This window comes from Heloderma suspectum, chromosome 1 (genome assembly GCF_057233095.1).
Source record: "Heloderma suspectum isolate Gila_16-S chromosome 1, 16-S_ref, whole genome shotgun sequence".
NCBI lineage: Eukaryota > Metazoa > Chordata > Lepidosauria > Squamata > Helodermatidae > Heloderma > Heloderma suspectum.
Window position 1 is genome coordinate 210833134 of NC_139458.1, and position 18664 is coordinate 210851797.

Genomic DNA, 18664 nt, shown 5'->3' on the forward strand with positions numbered 1-18664 from the left:
CCGTTCTTTATATTCAGTGATTATCCTAATCATTGTTCATTATTTTTTGTGACTTCTTTACAGGTTTCTTTCAGATTATCCTGTTCATTAATTTTGGTGACTTCTTTACAAGTTGCTTTCAGATATCTAAATTCAACATTTTGTAGATGTAACTAGCTCTGGTGCATCAGAAATTCATGGCATAATTTTGAGAGACTTTGAAGCATGGTGATGAATCTTAAGTGATGACAGTCTACAGGCGCAATCCTATGCATGTCAGAAAAAAGTCCTACAACTTCCAGCATTTCCCAGGCAGCCATACTGAGAGTTGTAGGATCTTTTCTGTCTAAACATGCATAGGATTGCACCCTAAGGCACTTAAATATTTAGAGGACGAAACTGATTAGTCAGTATTACCATGCTGCTTTTGGATTTGAAGTGTGGGGGTGGGACAACCCACCATTAAGAATAAGTCAGCAGCTGAGGTTAAGATTGGTTAGTAACCACGCATTAAAATTCAGAGTTCTGTGATTGGTGAAGTCCATTCAAACTTGGAGCAACTCAGGGCTGATTCACTCATGGATTTTTGTCACTTGGTTATTCTATAATTTATGACTCTGCTAAACATGTGACCATTTCTACTGAGAAACATTGTGGTTGCATTGACGTAAAAGTTTAATCTCTGCTGGCTCATTCACACATGTTGGTCATCAAGTGATGAATGTGCGTGCATGAACTAGATCTGAGTGTTGAGTTGTTGTGGAAAATGAAGCAGAGCACACTGGTTGTATACTTGTTCCATGCTTTGTCAGCTTTTTTTCAGAGCAAACAATCAGCTTTGTGATCTTTCCCCTTTTTAAATGCTGTATAATATGCTACTGTTCACTTTTCCCATTTGATAACTTGGTTCATCTTCAAACATGTTTCTGTTTAAATGTTGCCATTTGTCCTGCCTAATATATTACTTTGTCAGTTGAACTACTAATGCATAGAATTGTAAGCTTTGTTATTGTCCAGTATGGAATCATCTGAATAGGTGTGAATACAAATGACGTTTTCAGAGAGTCTTGAGGTAGATTCTAAACATGTGTGTGAAAATGCAGGGTTTGGTTTCAAAGTCTTTGTATTCCCTCCTCACAACTGTATCATTTTCTTCTTCCAAAACAGGTCATCCTGTTCAGTTCTACAGCATGAACAGACCTGCTGCTCGGCACACCCCTCCAACAATAGGGGGCTCTTTGCCATACAGGCGCCCTCCCTCCGTCACTTCACAGAACAGCCTTCAAAACCAGGTGAATGGAGGACCGTTTTATAGCCAGAACCCAGGTAAGGCGGAATGCAGCAGAATTCACTACTCTGATGCCAATGCTGTGGTGTCTGTAAGGGCCTAATCACATGTTAATGGGTATGTGTAGCTCATGCTGACCCACATCCCTTGTGGCCCCATCCCCCTGGTAATGTTTGGTTAAACAAACAAGTGCACACACAGATGTGAAAAGTGCTCACTGTTGCCTTGACTGATGCAAGTAGCAATCAAAGAATTGAGGCAGAGAAGTGCTAAGCCCAATGATATAATGTCATTTTTAAACTAATTATTACTGGAGAGACATTGAGTAGGGGTTATTGTGGGTTAGCGACAGCCTTCCCTCCACTGTAGCATGTAGTTAAGCCCTAACCTGCATTTAAAAAAACTTTGTTTTGTTTTGGTGCTTTAAAGTTGGTAATGCATTTGCAAAAGAGGAAAAAACAGTTACAAAATTAAAGATGAGAGATTTATAAGGTTGTCAAGTCTTGTTTACATTTGACATTTGGTAGTGAAAATACCAAATATGGCCTGGTATTTTACTTAGATAAATAAACTTCATTAATATTGAATAAAAAGTATGCAGTTAAGTTTTAGAGATCATCTACAAAAAATCTTCAAAGAATACATGTTAAGAAAGGAAACTATTTCTCTTTGAAATTGTCAGGATGTTTACAGTTTGACATCATTTTCAGTGGAGATCTTATCCATTGTTAGAATACCTCAAATGTTGTTATACAGTCCCCTGATGGGGTTGGTGGATTGTGTTTGCCACTCTAAAGTGGATGCATTTGATATTGGCCGCCGTTCCAAGTCAACTCTACATCATCAACTTTTCATACATGGCTTTGTTTCCCGCAGTACCCTGGTCTTCACTGCAAGGCCAGCAGGCCATTGGTGGCTCACAAATTCTCCAGCTGTGGCCCGTCCCTCTCTTCCTGCCTCTCCCTCTCCCTGCTTGACTTGGCAAGAGCAGTGGCCACCGCCGCCTTCCTGTCCCAGTAGCTGCAGCACTTGCTTGCTGCTGCTGCGTTTCTTTACTTGTTGCCAGCTTGTCTGCTGGCACTGCTGACTTCAGCAAGCAGTGTGCACCTGTGTGCTGAGTGGGCATGACCAGACCCTTCACTAAAAAAAATGGCCAATTTCCCAGAGGGCACCTTCCGTAAATGATTCCCTGAATGAACCAGGTGACCTATTGGGCCAAGGAGGAAGCAGGAAACTGTATGTGCAGGGAGAGCCAGACACAGGGGGAGGGAGAGGGGCTGAGCAGAGTAGTTCTGGTGGTCAGGAACCTCACCTGAGAACAGCAGCTGATTTTGTTTGAAGAGAGGAGAAGGGGGTACAGAAGGAGAGCAGCAAGCAGTAGCATCTCTTTATTTATTTTTAACCCTCTTTATTTTTTTAACCCAAGGACAACAAGGACATCTTAGGTCAAGAGACATCCAGGCATAGTCCAGTATGGTTCCTTACTGGACTGGGGAGGAAAGACGGGGGTTGCTCCAAAAAAGTAATATGATCACTTTACTTTGGCTATGTTTGCCTCTATTCCAGGTGAAGCCATATCCCTATATCATAGAATCATAGAATAGTAGGGTTGGAAGGGGCCTACAAGACCATCGAGTCCAACCCCCTGCTCAATACATAGTGGCTCTTTACTGTTTTCTTCCTTGCCTTTCTGTTTTCCAAGTTTGCAAATGGAGTTTTCCGTTCCCTTTTGTTGTTACCACCACACTGGGGATGGAACTGTTTAGCCTGCAGTCCTCAACCTGCAAAATTGGCTCTCACTTGAAAAATAGTGAAGACCACTGCTCTAGTATCAATTATGATTTCACAAAAAGGGCAAATTGCTAATGGTAGAACTGGCTTACACTTTTGGAAGGAAATCTATTTTAAGACAGTTTGACATCATAAGAGCCAGTATGGGGAAGTCAGTCTCATATGCCAACCAGTAACAGAGCTGTCAAGAAGACCCAATACACCAGAACCACACCCATCTAGCAGTTGCATCTTCCTTATATTGATGGTTTGCTTGGATCAAGCAGAACTTTCGGTTCTGTTTCTGTGTTCTTGATGTCTCATGAGTCATCATTCTTATAAACAGCAGATGAGATGGTAAGAGTGTGTGTGTGTGTGTGTGTGTTTGCACACGCGCGCAGGGGGTTGTACCTGTTCTGACTGCAGGTGGGGGATACCATGACTGGATGCTGCTATAGTTATATAGGACAGACACACATGCACACTTTCCTGAATGTAGAAAACTCTGACATGCTAACTTTTTGTGTGTAGGAATGTGTACTCTCTGGGGAAGTGTTCTGTCATGTGAGGTCCTACCTGCATTCTGAAGTGATGCAGTCTAGACACAGGTTTACTACTCGTATTGTTCATGAGAACTAAGCTTAAGAGGCTTGTTTGAAAGAATTTCTACAGTAGTGTATAACCACAAATAGGTTTGTAAATCGATATGTTAGCCTGAGAGCTCACAACTTGGCAGAGGCCAGGGGTTGAGCATCAAGGCTAAGTTGGGGTTTGAGCTGGGCTGTTCCACACCGAATCCAGCACTCTGTCTGCTGGGCCTAAGTCCCTCTTGATACACTGGAATATGTTTATTTCTGTGGTTCTTCAATGCATATACCTGTATGATGCCAGCAGTCGCAAAGATGCAAGTATTTTCACGTAGATGTTATGCTCACATTTGAATGCAAAGCATTTTGCATGTACATATTCAAAATGTATTGGGTAAAGTAGCCCTAAGTCTGGTAAAAAGTCAAAGTTCTGAGCGTGCTGATAATAGACGTGGCTCTTTGCAGGCTCATGGAAAACTTCCTTTGCAGCCAATAATAAATAAGAAGCGGTCTGTAAAAGCTGAATTTTAGTTGCTTGGAGAGGATGACAAATAGGTCCGTGGACTTGGGCCTCTTCCAGAGTTGAGTCAATAGGATGCCCAGCAAAGACCCATTGTGGGGTGAAGGCTGGTGGGGGCAAACAGATTGCTGTGGTACAGAAAAATGAAGAATTGTTTGGACAAAGGAGCAAGAGATGCTATTTGAAAAATGGGTTCTTAATTTTATACTGAGGGACTATCAGAAGAAAAATACTTCTGAGAATATAGGTGCCAGGAAGGGATGCAGACCTTACTGGAAGGAGGTTGTGGCATTACATGAAAGCATCTATAATGTGAGAATGGCCACAGAACTCTGTGTGCTGATAGCTTCCCAGCATGTTGACTAAAATGCACTCTGTTAGACACACACACCGCATAATAAAAACATAAACAAATTGAGAATGCACACATGAACACTGCTTTTTTTTTTTCTTATCAGCTATGGCCATGGCCTAAGGGCAGGACTTGGGAAGCTCAGTTTTTAAAAGTTGCACTTGTTGAACATTCATGTATAGATGTATTATAGATGTATTCCTGTATTAATTGCAGCCACTCACCCCTCAGGTTGAAAGTAAAGGAATTGGAGTTCATGACATGATTCAGTTGCGGACAAAACTTCTGCTCCAAGGGAGGGGGAGCCTCTGGCCCATGGGCCAAATATGGCCCACCAGGGTTTGTCATCTGGCTTGCCAGCTTCCACACACACACACACACACACACACCACCACCACCACCACCACCCCCCACTGGCAGGAAAAATCTCTGACCTTCCACCTCCTTCCATTATCACCAATGGGGCCTTTAAAAGGCCTTATTGCTGCACTGGGGTGGGTGGGTTGGAGGAGGTCACTGTTGGAGAGGGAAGGGCTAACCCCTCCACAAATACTGTGTCACCCCCTTTGCTGTGCTGCAATTAGGTTTTTAAAAAGCATCTATTGGTGCCCGTGGAGGCCTTTAAAAGCCTTTGCTGTGCAAGTGGGGGCAGTCTTGGGAAGGAAGTGGAGGTGCTGTGTGTGTGTGGGGTCTGGGCAATTACATCAGGGGCCCACATGCCAGCAATGGGTGGCCCTCCCCACTGCGGCCCTCAGCTTGCTTGCTTGGAGCCAATTTGGCCTTCGGGCCAACAAAGGTTCTCCCCCCTGACTCTTCATTCACCAGCACTTGGGCTGGGATTAGATTTTACACTCAGATGAACTGTGTCTTTAGGTGCAGCTGCTTTACCCTCCCCCAGAAGCGAAAGGTTCCCATTGACCTCTGTGGGAGAAAGTAGATATAGCTTCTGTAGCATTCCTCTAAGTCATTTCAGTTACAGCTCTCAACCCCTTTGCAGAATTGGGCTTAATCACGCAAGCACTCATAAAATCCCATTTAAACTGTAAGATTGTACAGTTCATTCAAGCCCTTCTATTCATAGCGTGTAGTATACACAGACACCTTGCATAAAGTTATTCGAAGTCCCAGCCCTAAACTTTCTCTGATCAAGGTAAGGGAGAGGCGTTGTGTGCAACTTTCCTTGGTGCTTTCAAATATTTAGTAAACCGAACATGAAGCTGTAAATGTTTGACCTTGGCAGCACTAATACAGATGGTGCAAAAATGAAGCACGGGAAGACTACGTGGATTTGGGAATATTTCCATTTTCCACATCAAGTTTTATCTTCCCTAATAGCCAAGGATGTCTGTGATTCAGATGGAGCTGCTTCAAGAATATTCTGTGGTGACTATAGGAGCTGTTTCACATAAAAAATAATTATTTCTGTTACAGAAGCAAGAAACAAGCTGTGCATCAACTTCCAAAGGACGCTTAGCCTGATTGCTAGTTAAAGCGAGCGTCAGTATTGTCCTTGGCAGCTAGTTTAAAATTGGGCAGTGATGATTTCGTCTCCTTTCTGTGGCCCTCTTTTCCATTGCATTTAGTTAAGAAGTCAAAGTGCCTGCCTGATCTTTCATGCTTCTAATCAGAGGCTTTCTTTTTATTTTTTACTCCATTGCAGTGTCTCTTGCACCTCCTCCTCCCTCCATCCTACAAGTAACTCCTCAGTTACCACTAATGGGATTTGTGGCCAGAGTTCAGGAAAATAGTAAGTGTGCCTTTTTATTTGTTTGTGATTTTAGGTACTTTGGTTTTGGGGATCTTAACTTAAATTCATCCGTATTTGTTAAGTGTGAGTGATATGATGTCTCTTGGGCAATCCTGTATTGCTGTATCTCTGCTTACTCCTGTTTATCTTTTGTTGATAAATGAATTAGTAAATTCTGCCCAAGTACCGCTCAGCAGCCATGATCTTTGCAATGTGTGCTGTTAAGGCCTTCTACCAGCCACAGGGGAAATAGTATTTTTCATATAGGGGTGGGGTGATACACTTTCTCCCTGATCTTTGTTGGGAAAGGCAACCTGGTGCCCTCCAGATGTTGGACTACAACTCACATCATCCCTGACCATTAGTCGTGCTGGTTAGGGCTGATGGGAGTCCAAGAACACCTGGTGGGTACCAGGTTGTCTATCCCAGAAAACATTTCTCCTTTATATGTATGAGGGGCATAGTGCTCTTGTTCTTCTGTACTTTGCTGAAAGGGGAAACGTGACTTAACCAGGAATTGCCATCCAATATAACATTCCAATATAACATTTTGGGACTACAGGTAGCAGCAGGTAATGTGGGTCTGGTGTTCCCACTAAGATCCAGTGTTACAGACTGTTTGATTTGAGCCTAGGAGACTTGGAAGATGAAGGAGCATTTTAACTTTGATTTGTAGACTCCTTACTTGTCAGTTCTCTTTCTCAGCCTTGGCTCTTACATATAATCCCCCCACCCCCAGGGCTAGTCAGTTGGTGCCAGGGGAGGAGGGACAACAAGAATTGTAAAGCCCTTCTTCCTGAACTGAACATATTATATAAATATTTAACTCTAGGAACTTCAGTGTGTATTTTTGTTCCTCTTTAGTTTCAGAAACACCTCCTCCCCCACCCCCTGTAGATGAACCAGTCTTTGATGAATCCCCACCACCTCCTCCTCCTCCCGAAGATTATGAAGAAGAAGAGGCAGCTGTGGTAGAATACAGTGACCCTTATGCCGAAGAGGATCCACCATGGGCACCTAGGACATACTTGGAGAAAGGTAAGTTTGCTGGAAACTGTAGTATAGACAGTTAAAACAGAAACAAATTTCTATTCCAGTCATTTGGCATGAATTCATAAAATGGTACATTTTAATTGATGACTACTTATCCTTGAGATCTTTCAGATATTGTAAGCTTTATCAAGGTGGCACAACATGAAAGGAATGTTCTGCTATTTTATGGTGCCTCTCAAAGCCTGCTTAATGCTCCTACTTGGTGTCAGTTAAGGCAAAACCATTATTAGCTAGTCTCTGTGAAGCTACTCTTTCCCTCTCAACCTGTGCTGGATCCTGGTAGTAGTCACTTTAATCCCTTCCCCCGAACTCCAAAACAAGCAGAGGAGGGCTCAGATACATGTGTAAATTTTAATATGTGAATCAGTTCTCTCATATCCTACCATTTGGTAAGAAAAGCTCATGCGAAAATGGAGGGGGAGAGTCATGTAGTAGTGACTTTCACAAAACGGCTGTGAAAATTTTGGGACCCAGCAGCAGCGACCAGTGAGTTAAGTCTTTTATCTGTTGCAGTGAGAATGCGCTAGAGCAAAATTTATCTCCCAGTTTTATGTTTAGAATTCCAGCATTTTAGAATGAAATGTTTGTAAAGGTCTAAACATGTTTGTTGGATTCATGGTGACCAACCTCCTTATGGAAGCGGGGAGAAAATACAGCATTTAAATTAGTAGCCACTAAAGAGAAATGTCTATGGTTTGGGAGGAGAGAGACTTCCTAATTGAAAGCTATGTATTGTTGAAATTATTGTCAGCCCAGGCAACTGCTCTCTTGGGATCTTTTGATGTTATTTTTCTGTTTGTTCCTAGTTGTGGCAATCTATGACTACACTAAAGACAAGGAGGATGAACTCTCCTTCCAGGAAGGTGCCATCATCTACGTCATTAAGAAAAACGATGATGGGTGGTATGAGGGTGTTATGAATGGAGTAACAGGACTCTTCCCAGGGAACTACGTGGAGCCCATCATGCACTACTCGGAGTGAAGGTCACCATGGCCAGAGGCGGAATTGCACCTTGCTTGCCAAGAGATTGTTGGGCTCCCCCGATCTCCACCAGCACCTGGGGGGACCCGGGCAAGTGAACTGAATGAAGGAAGGATTGTTGTAACAAAACCACTCTTACTTTTTTGGTTTGCTTCTCCCCCCCCCCCCACATTTTATAAAATAGTTATTTGAGTTGTTTTGAAGAAATGGTTCTTCCATTTGCCAGTAGTGGCTGAGCTGAATGACAGATTTTAATAAGCTGACTGATTCAGGTGTAGATACAGGAGATGTAATGAGCTTGCCAATTATTTGATCCATTGCTCAAATTGTGACCCATTCAATCCAGACATGGGGTTTTTTCTCAGGAATAATGCAAGCCCTGCTATTGGGACATCCTGGATGCCAGTGCTGAAGGATTGGCTTTGACAGGCCATCTGCCCCTCCCCCTTCTCCCCTCCCTAACTTCCTGTTCTACACACTCCTACAAAAGTATCATCGTACTGGCAGACATTTTGGGTTCACATACCAACTGGATCTTGGGTTGGTTCCTTGCATCTCTAACCCAAACACTTCAGCAGCTGTTCAGCATGCATAGCCTGATCTGGCCATGCAAGGAGCTGGTTTCAAATGGCCTTCCTCTTATTTTTGGTAACATAGGAGGATGTAGTATCAGATGTGGTCTCCATTATATTGGACCGTGTAAGTCATAAGCTAAGCCTCTCTCATACAGCCAATTTTTTTCAAGAGTTTGAAGGAAGGTCTTGAAGGGAGGATAAAGCTTGAACATGAAGATTGGGCTGTGTCCCTCGTATAGCTGCAGCTCTCTACAGGTAGCCTTATCCTGCTTCCCAGTTTGCAAAGTATCTGGGAAATGGATTATGGCTGCTCTCCTGATGTGCTACGTATTGCTCAGATATTGCTTTCAGAGCATGTGTAAGCCACATCTTGTGCATATCAGGCTTGGTTCTTTTCACCAAGGCTGGCTGCAGTCTTCTGAAATTACCTCATGTTTTATAGTTCTGGGGATTGGAACAGGGGAGAGTTGAGTATCTCTAGAGATGGGAAAAGTTTGAATTTATTTGCGTGTTTCAGTGAAGATGGACAGTTCAGCTCAAATATTTATTATCATGTATACCGATTATGTATACCAATCAGCTGGTGTAAATTGGCTTTTAATTCCATTTCCAGATTTTGGTACATATCATGAAGGGCCCATGCAGGCAGACAAATGTTGTCCAAGTGTGTTGGCTGATCTTACCAGGATTTCAAAGGGCTACCAAAGGCCTGGTTTTCTTTGAATGCTAATTAGATATTGATGAGGGCTTTAGCTGCCTTTTCTCTCAATAATAAAGAGATGGGTGATTTCCTGTGCGTAAATGGAAGCCTTCGATAATGGCTTCATATGTTTTAAGCCAAACTAGATGATACATGAAATGTATTCTTTTTATTACATACCAGCCATGAAGGTTCCTAATTGACATTGGACATGAAGTGAAGTTTAACCCTTTCGCCTTGTGTTGTGGCCCCAGTTAAAATCCCACGCCCCCACAGCTGTTTTCTGCAGAAGAAGGTTGCTATTGGTGCTAGTAGCGTCTTTTCTCCTGTAGCAAATAGTAGCTTAATTTGTGGGAAGTGAGATTTTCTTTGGGATTGTAGAAAGGGTGGAAGGATTAAACCCCCACCATGTATGCCACAGTCCCAATCCTGAATCTCCTAGTGCTATTTAACAACAGTCAAAAGAACCCCAGATACATGGAATGCGATCATATATTTCATGTACTTTGGCCCTTAGAACTGACTTGTTGAGTATACACTCAGATAGTATTTGAAAATTAATGTACCGGGGCCACAGGTTGTACCAATCAGCCCTCCTTTCTTACGCAAACTAGCCAAAAGTTCATTAATCCAGCAAAACTTGGTTTTGTAAGTATTTTCTCCATCTGCACAGATTGTATTGGTTTGGCCTCTCATGACCTGGAAGGTGAGGGAATCTTCCTGTGTTGTTTTTTCCTTGAGGCATGAGCAAGCTTCAGGTGGTACCAAGAATCATTCTCCTCGCGTAAATAGTTGTAGCCCCCAGCTGCACAGCTGCTTATGTGAGTGATCAGTGTGCCCACAAAGATAACACATCCAAAGCTTAAGGCAGGCTTCCCCAACCTGGTGCCTTCCAGATGGTATGGATGTCAACTCCCATCAGCCCCAGCCAGCTCAGGAATGCTGGGAGTTGTAGTCCAAAACATCTGGAGGGCTCCAGGCTGAGGAAAACTGTTTAGGGCTAATTGTGCTGTCACCTTGACTAAATTGTATAGAATGGGTTCACTTTCAGGACTGGCTTGCTTGGAGGAATCAAGGTTTTGTCTGGGTGAGGGCCATGTCTCTTAAGAGCTGGTTCACAAAGTAGTGTTGTCAGCATGGGAGTGCTGGAGCAGGTCTCTGGCATGAGCACTCTCCCCCTTCTATAGAACATATGTGATAAGACTCCTACGTTTGTATGTTATCGGTCTACCATGAGAGAGGGTGGATTTCTAGTATGGCCATGGCATATTGATGTACATATGTAGGTGTCATTTTGTGTAACATTCTTTATGTACGGTGGGGATGCACAAAAGCTTGAGACATCCCTCACTACGTGAAGAACCTGTGTGGAAATGTAGGCTTCCATAAACACGCTTGCTATAAGCAAGTACCACCGCTTCTCAGGGCCTTGCTCAGCGCAGCATGAGGGATCCCTGCCTCTGACTCTGGAGGAGAGAAGATGGGCCTGATACTGTTCTGGGCTTTGGAGCAAGAATCTGTTCCAAAGCTCATTGATAAATGAGCGTGTCCTCCTCTTCCTCCTCTCCCTGGTTTTCTCGTGCTTGCAGAGAGGCAAGCAGAAGGATCAGTGGTGATGACAAATTATGGCTAGCTCATACATCAAGGCTAAAGTTGTGGATACCTATGCCAGTAATACCTCTGAGAATTAGATGTTGAGAAAATAGGGGGAAAGAGGTGTGAAAGTTTCCCGTTCTATTCAAAGCATGCACTGTGCCTGCAGGGTAGCTGCTGTGTTGTAAAGAGTTTTTACAGCTCTGAGGGATGGGAAGAAGGCAGAATGGAAAGGCAGCATAATGAGGAGGCTACAATTAGAGCTTGCTGTTGCTTTAACTGCTGCTGTGGTGAGGCGAGCCTCTCCCCCCACCCCTTTACAGAGACCCAGTGTTATTTTCCCCCGTTAGTGATGCACTTTATGTCTGGTATTGGGCCCTGCATGCCTTGAGTCACCTACTCAAGGACATTGTTTTTTCAATTACCCCTCTATCTCCCAGAACACTGTTTTTTCAATTACCCCTCTATGTCCAAAAACAGGTTGCCTTAATCTTGGATTCTTCACACCTGAAGTAAGTCGGTTTCTTCTCTGCCCCTCTGGGAAATGTATCATTCATCTTAGATTACACAACTGACCAAACATTATCCCTAGAGCTCTGGTCTTCTAAGCATTAATGTTGACAGTCATAATACGAACCCTTATAAATCGCTTGCAAGGTCCCAATCACCAGAGTTTAGATTTCATCCTGAGAACAGATGCATACATGGTCCAGGGAAGTTGGGCCATGATTCCATGGCTCAGTGTAAACTGAATCTGGGCAGACTCCTCGCACATGAAAATGGTTTGAAGAGGCTTCTGAGATTGTATCTAGGGTTTTTAAAAGTGCTTTCGATATAGAATTGATATTTAAGGAGCTGCTCTGCACTGTTTACAATGGACATGTGTCCTTAGCTGTGTGGGGAGAGACTTGAAAGGCTGTAGAGCTCCTCTAGGGCACTGCCACATGTTGCGCCAGAAGGCCTGCAGCCCTCCGATTCCATGCTGCTCCCTGCACGCCTCACAGGCCAAGGTCATCTTCCTGCAGGGCTGCAGCAGAGCGGGGTTCCAGATTGCTCGCCTCCTGCTGGTTTTTTGCTTTTTATTCTACAGTACTAATGTTGTAAAGAAATCCCTTGGATTTTAGGCTTATTTTTTATTTTGTACAATTTTGAATTCTGTAGAATGTCTAGGGATGATGCTATGTACAAGGCCCAAAGTAATCAGACTTTGTATGTATGTAATGTTGCATAGACTGCATGCTGTATCAAGTCGGTGAGGGTGGTATTCCAACTATTGGTTGTAATTTTCTCCCATTTTCCCTCTTTTAATTTAATTTCTACTTCAAAAAAAGGGGGGGGGCTGGAAAATTGGAAATAATTTTGCCCTCCCCCCAACAGAGTCCTGCTGTCAAAAATCAAATTCAGGTGTTAATTATGTTGATCATTCCGTATTCTGTTTCCAGTACTTTGTGGGGAGAGCAAACAGTACGAGTGCCCAATGTATGACCCCATGTCAAACTACTTAACATTTGTTCCTTTGTAAAATGGCTCTCCTTCCCTCTGCACTTCTTTTTCCATCCATGCAATAATGGCACACAGTTCCAAACTGCGTTGTCTCTTCTCCCTCCCTCCCCACGTTGGCTTCTCTGTCACAACACCAGTACAAATCTTTCCATACAAAAAGAGCTGTCCATCTAGAGTAGAAAGGGTAATCTCTGATGCCTTCTTTACTTCAGGCCTGAAGGAGGCGGTGATTTCCAAGGGCTGCCTTTGCCCGATTGTTGTATGCATCACCTCTGTCTGTCTGTCTTTCTCTCTTTTTCCTCATCTGAGAGGCTTGCACAGGATGTTGGAGGATAGAGCAAAGCGCATTTTCCACAGTCCAGGGTGTGGCTGAGCTGCTGTTTTGCTTCTGTTGTGCATGGTGTCCAAGCATGACACAGAGAAGATACTCTTGATCTGAAGTACTGCTAGCGTGTTTGGTCTTTTATCTTTGTTTATATTAGCAACATTTAAGAGTGGGGTGTGGACAGAATTTAATGAGAACAGTAAATCAAAATAAATCAAAAGATTTATTGCCAGTTTGCTAATGAATTGTGTTTCAAAGGATTAATTTCAGTGTGCAGAGAATGCTGACAGTTGCAAATGTGAGTGGATGGTCTGCTTTTAATGTGGTTTTGTATGTGTGTCCTCTCCCGCTTTCTGGATTACATCTTAAAGAATATTTACGAGTCCTCTTGTCTGACTCCATTCTATAATCTTGCATGCAAGTCTTGGGAAAACAGAGGCCGATCAGTTAATGTAGCATAGCCTTAAGGCAGGCCCTCCGCACAGAACATTGCCGAAGACCTTGGGTAAGCTGGCTGTTTTCCATAAGGCTTTGAGCGAAACAAGCCTGGACGGTTGCTGGGTTTGCACACAAAGCCTGTGTGTGTGTTGTGCCTTCTTCCTAAAGAAGGAGGCAGATTCATAGTCAGCCCCATTCTCTTGAAAGAAGCAGCTTCTTACCTGGGCCATCTTTTATTTTAGTGAGTGAAGATTATATTTTTGAAGAGGCTTCTCCCACAAATAGGGCTTCTTTGAGAGTTTCCCAATCTTTGTGGGTTCTGCTATATGTAAGTCTAAATGTTCTGTTGTTCTCGGTATTATCCCATTGACCTGGGTTTTGAGCCAGAAGCAAAGCATTTTGCTTTTCCCCCATAGGAAAGAGGATTGAAAACGAAATAGGTTCCTGGCAGGAAAAATACCCCTAGGGTGCAGTCCTGTGGGGATAGGCGGCCGCCTCTGAACTCGGTGGCGACCACCCATCCAATGCAGGGCAGGAGACATGCAGAGGGGATCGTCTCCTCCATGCTTCAGCTGCCCTGCATTTGTGGCTAGACAGCTGATTTCGGGAAGCTGCGGGAAGGCGGAGCGAGGGAAGCGGCTGCCAGAGGACACATAGGAAGTGTTGTGTAGGCATTTCTGCCTTCCCCACCCTGGAATGCCCCGTTTTCACCGCTCTGCACTCTTCTTCTGAGCGTGGAGCACCGGGCTGTTCCAAGCTGCCTGCAAGGCAATGCGGGGGGCGGGGGAGGTCAGTTCCCAGAAACCGACGTCTCCTATGGCCGTCTAGCTGCTGACTAGCAGCCATAGGATTGCTCCCTTAAACATTTAGCTAGGTTTTGGTGCTGTTCGTGCTGCCTCAGAGTTAAAATGTAAGGGAATATGGAGTGTATTAAGTCAGTGGCAGTAGTGCATGTCTTCCAATTTGTAATTGCTGGGCAGTGTTTGAAAACATCACAAGGTTAATGAGGACAATAATTTAAGTAATGTTGGCAGTGGATGATCTATCAGTGATAAAGAATTATCCATTTAATTAACTACATAGTGGTTTTGGGTCCAGAAAGCAGGCATAGATACTTAAAAACCTGTGCGTGGTTGATGTACCAAATGAGGAAGATGGGGAAAGTTCTTGTTCATGAGGAATGATTTCTCACAAGTTAAAGAGATTCCTGTGTAACATACAGTGTTAAACACCGCCACTTTTACTGGATGATGGTTACTGCAGTATTTAAACGCAACCAGCTGATGTTGCCCAAATCTAGGGTCTTAGGGTGTTGCATTAATTTTTTAAAAGTTAGATCTTGCCAATCAACTTGAATCTGACAGATGGAATCCCATAGAGAGTTGTGTTTACCAATGAGGGAGTATTAGCTTCACCACGATCTGCAGCTAATGATATTGGGTTGGATACGGAGTTATTGTCCCATTGAGTTCAGTGGGTCTACTCTGTGCCTGGATCTAACTCAATATGTGTATATGTACTATGCATAGTATAGAAGGGTGGTATTATTTGTCTGCCCGTCTTCCCCCCCCCCCCCCAGTGCAATTTGGTAAAGGCAGCAGCCCAACACACCTTGAGAGCAGAAAATGTTGTGGCCAGCCTTGCACTGGACCAAGGAATGGAATTTATGTAGTATAGCCACTCTTCTTATTTTTTGATTTCATAATGTTAACCATATACTGATGGGGAACAGCACTGACTTCATTAGGGCTTTGCTGAATGCTCATGGCTGAGATTCTGTAAAGAACAGCTGGTTATCGCTCCACACTTTGGACTGTCTCATTGCTTGTATGGATGGGTTTGTGATTTGTGTGTCTGACCTCATCTGTTATCATAAAAGAAACCAATTCTAATCTGGTTTACAATGAACAACCATGCTACTAGTGGCAGCATATGCTCTGAGCTCTTGTGGTGATCAAATAGATCATGAAAACTGTGCAAGATTCTAGGGAAGGCTGTGTTGCTGGTTTTGTTTTATTTTGTGTGCCATTAAACCACCTTCCAATGAGCGGGGGAACAAATTTTTAAAAGTTTTTAAATTGTATTTGGAATTAACTGTTGCTGTGTACTAAAAACCCTCTTGTTAAAAGTCCTAAATAAAAAACAAAGAAAGCACATTCTAATCCCCTCCAAGCGTCTTGAGCTTGTTCCATCACTAAACTTCTGCTTGCAAAATATGGCATTAATAGAATTGAGACTAAACCTACTGGCTTTTGGGTTCTTAACTGTGTACCTCTTTGTAGGAGCCCTGGAACTAAATCCACAATGAAGGATCTCATAAGTCATGCTGCCAACCTAAGATGTAGTCAATTGCTTCCCTGTGGCCTGATTTAGGATTGGTGAGAAAGCAGGATGTTAGCCTTTTGAGAAACACTAATGTCACTGCCTGCTAATGGTGTAGTAGGGCATATACTAAGCTAGTTAAAGCAAAATCCACGTAAAATACTTGAGAATATGCGCTCTCTCTCTCTCTCTCTCACACTCTCTCTCAAATGGCTGAATAAGTGATAGTCTGTTCTTCCTCACAAGGTACAATGCACATTTTGGTATGTCAAGCTACTTACAGGAGCAACTCCTTTAGGAAGAGGCCACACAGGCATGCTTGCTTCAGGAAATACGTAAACTCAAGCCCTCTTATTGACTTACTACTGGATACCTGGAGGACCATAGCTCAGATGTTGCACGCAGTCAGCTCTAGCTTTAATCACCAGCATATTCCATTAAAAAGAACTGGTAATGTGAAGAATCTCCAGGAGACCATCTAGAGCTGCTGCCAACAGAACCATACCAGACTAGGTGGATAAATCGTCTGACCTGGTTTAAGGCAGCTTCTTCTTGCCATGTACAAAGGAGCGTATGCAAGTTTTCGGGAACCAGGCAGCCCATTGCTGTCTGGGAATGATGCACATCAGGAGGTTGCTAGGTTGGAGAAGGCTGCTCTAACATGTTATGAAAGCAAAGATTCAGGTTGGTTATGCCAAGAGTGCCTCTGAAGAAGAAAAATCCAAAACATCTTGGCCATTATATCAATAAGCATACTTCTGTACACTTGAATGAAGGCTTCCTCCCTTTTCCAGTTCTTGCATTCAACATTACTCTTGCCCTAAAGACTGCAACTGGATTATCAAAACTAAGCCAGAAAAAAATTCCAGTAAAGAGGACAAGGAGTCCTGTGGCACTTTAAAGACTAACAAAATTATGCTGGCTTGTGCCAGACTAAATTTGTTAGTCTTTAAAGTGCCACAAGACCCTTGGTTTAATCCAGAAATGAAATCTGAATGCCCTAGGCCTACCTGCTTGAAAGTGTCAAAGGGTGCTTATCGAGTTTGCAGGTGACGCCAAGCTAGGAGGGATAACCATCAAAAAGACAATGGGCTGGAACACTGGCCTAAAACTAACAAGATAAAATTCAACGAAGATAAAGTCCTACATTTAGGTACAGGGAAAAGAAATCAAAGGCATGGGTACAGATGGGAGATCTGGCTTGGCAGCAGTACATATGAAACGGATTAAGGTGTTTAAGTGTATTGCAAACAGTAAGAGCCAGCAGGGCAATGTAGCTGCTAAAAAAAAAGCTAATGCCAACATAATACATTTTCAGAAGCATTATGTCTGGGTCACAGACAGTACTGGTTCTGCCCTATTCTGTGTTAAACCACATTTGGACTACTGTCTCATTCTGGGCTCATTTTAAGGACAGTGACAAATCTTGAGCATGTTCAGAGGAGAGTGGTGAGGTGGCTGGAAATGAAGTCCTTTGAGGAACAGTTGAAAGGGCTGGGGCTGGTTAACCTAAAGAGATTAAGGGATGATACGATAGCAGTCTCCAAATATCTGAAAGGCTGTGACACAGAAGATGGAGCAGACTTGTTCTCTCTTGCTCTAGAGGGCAAGACAAGAACCAGTGGGTGGAAATTGTAGGGAAGAAGATTTCAACAAAATATTAGGAGACACTTCCCAACAGTGAAACCTATTAGGGAGTGGAACAGACTGCCTTGAGAGCGGATGGTTTTTCCTTTACTGGAGGTATTTAAGTAGAAGCTGGACAGCCAGCTGCCAGGGATTGTGTAGCTGCATCCTTCATTGAGCTGGGGTTTGGACTAGATCAGAACTCCTCAACATGGTATCCTCCAGATGTGGACTACAACTCCCATCAGACACAGCCAATATGGCTGATGAAAGTTACAGTCCAAAACATCCGGGGGAGGCTGGACAAGGTGATCTCCATCATTCTAATCTCTCTTAATGTATTTTTCAGGGGACTGTATGGCAAACCACATGACCGCTTCACTGTTTAGTTTGCTATGCGATGGATGAGTAATGAAGCAGTCATGATTGCCTCTGCATTTGCTTTGCTGCCATGGCAGCTTGGAATACAGCAAAGGATACTGTCTTAACTTATTCTACTAAAAGACAGAATCATCTACTGTGCAGTTTTGCCAAGTAGGTACCTTCTGAAGTAAAGGCAAATATCCATTTCATAAGACCACCACAGACAAATTTAACTATATCTTTATTGACTTGTGCATATTCCATTGTATAATGATTTCTGAGTATTTTGTCATGAATGCATTTTGTATTTTTTCTCCCATGCTTTAAAAAAGTATATTTATACATATTTATATAATATTTATAGAGAACAAAGCTCTTCTCAACCATAAGTTACCACTTGCAAGGAGCTTTACTTTCTTAAAGTGAAAGGAGATGGGGGAGGCAGTCCCATTCTAAGACAAAATGTGCAATATTTTCTGTTAAGCAGTAAACATATGTATTTACAGCACTTAGCACAAACTGCTGCACAGACAAAATAATTTCTGCAACACTGGTGTTTTACATGTGCATAATCAGTTACAAGGATCATCACCACTGACTGTTACCAATGGCTGCAAAACAAAGCTAATGTTCTTTCCCACAATTTACAACCCTAAGATTTACAATTACAAAATATGTAAAGCAGGAAAAAGCAGACAAGTGACCCCATCTATTTTCTGATGATAAAATACATACTTTGTGGGTAGTTTAATATCCTGGAGCACAGAGTCAGTAATAAATATTTTTATGCAACACACTCCACGCTGAAATAAGGGCAACACACATTCTGACAGAAAGCTATTCCCCCAAATTTTTGTAGCGTGGCCTGGGCCTGTAATAGGGAAGCAAGTAGGCATTTTGAGAGAGGTACCACAGAATATCCTCTTTTACTTTGGTAGACA

General features: G+C 43.1%; 1 protein-coding gene across 3 annotated transcripts in view; it reads left to right on the plus strand.

Annotated features, from left to right (window-relative positions):
• ABI2 (abl interactor 2) overlaps positions 1-11495 on the plus strand; it is an 80258-nt gene extending 68763 nt beyond the window's left edge. For 2 of the 3 annotated variants that reach the window (XM_084818348.1, XM_084818370.1), the window contains 4 exons: positions 1147-1305; positions 6157-6243; positions 7108-7281; positions 8103-8479. In XM_084818348.1, the coding sequence (XP_084674474.1) occupies positions 1147-1305; positions 6157-6243; positions 7108-7281; positions 8103-8278 (596 nt within the window). In that variant the 3' untranslated portion in view covers positions 8279-8479. Of the gene's footprint in view, positions 1-1146; positions 1306-6156; positions 6244-7107; positions 7282-8102 lie in introns of all 3 variants that reach the window. The other variant, XM_084818359.1, reaches the window with a different exon arrangement.
• The last annotated feature ends 7169 nt before the right edge of the window (positions 11496-18664 follow it).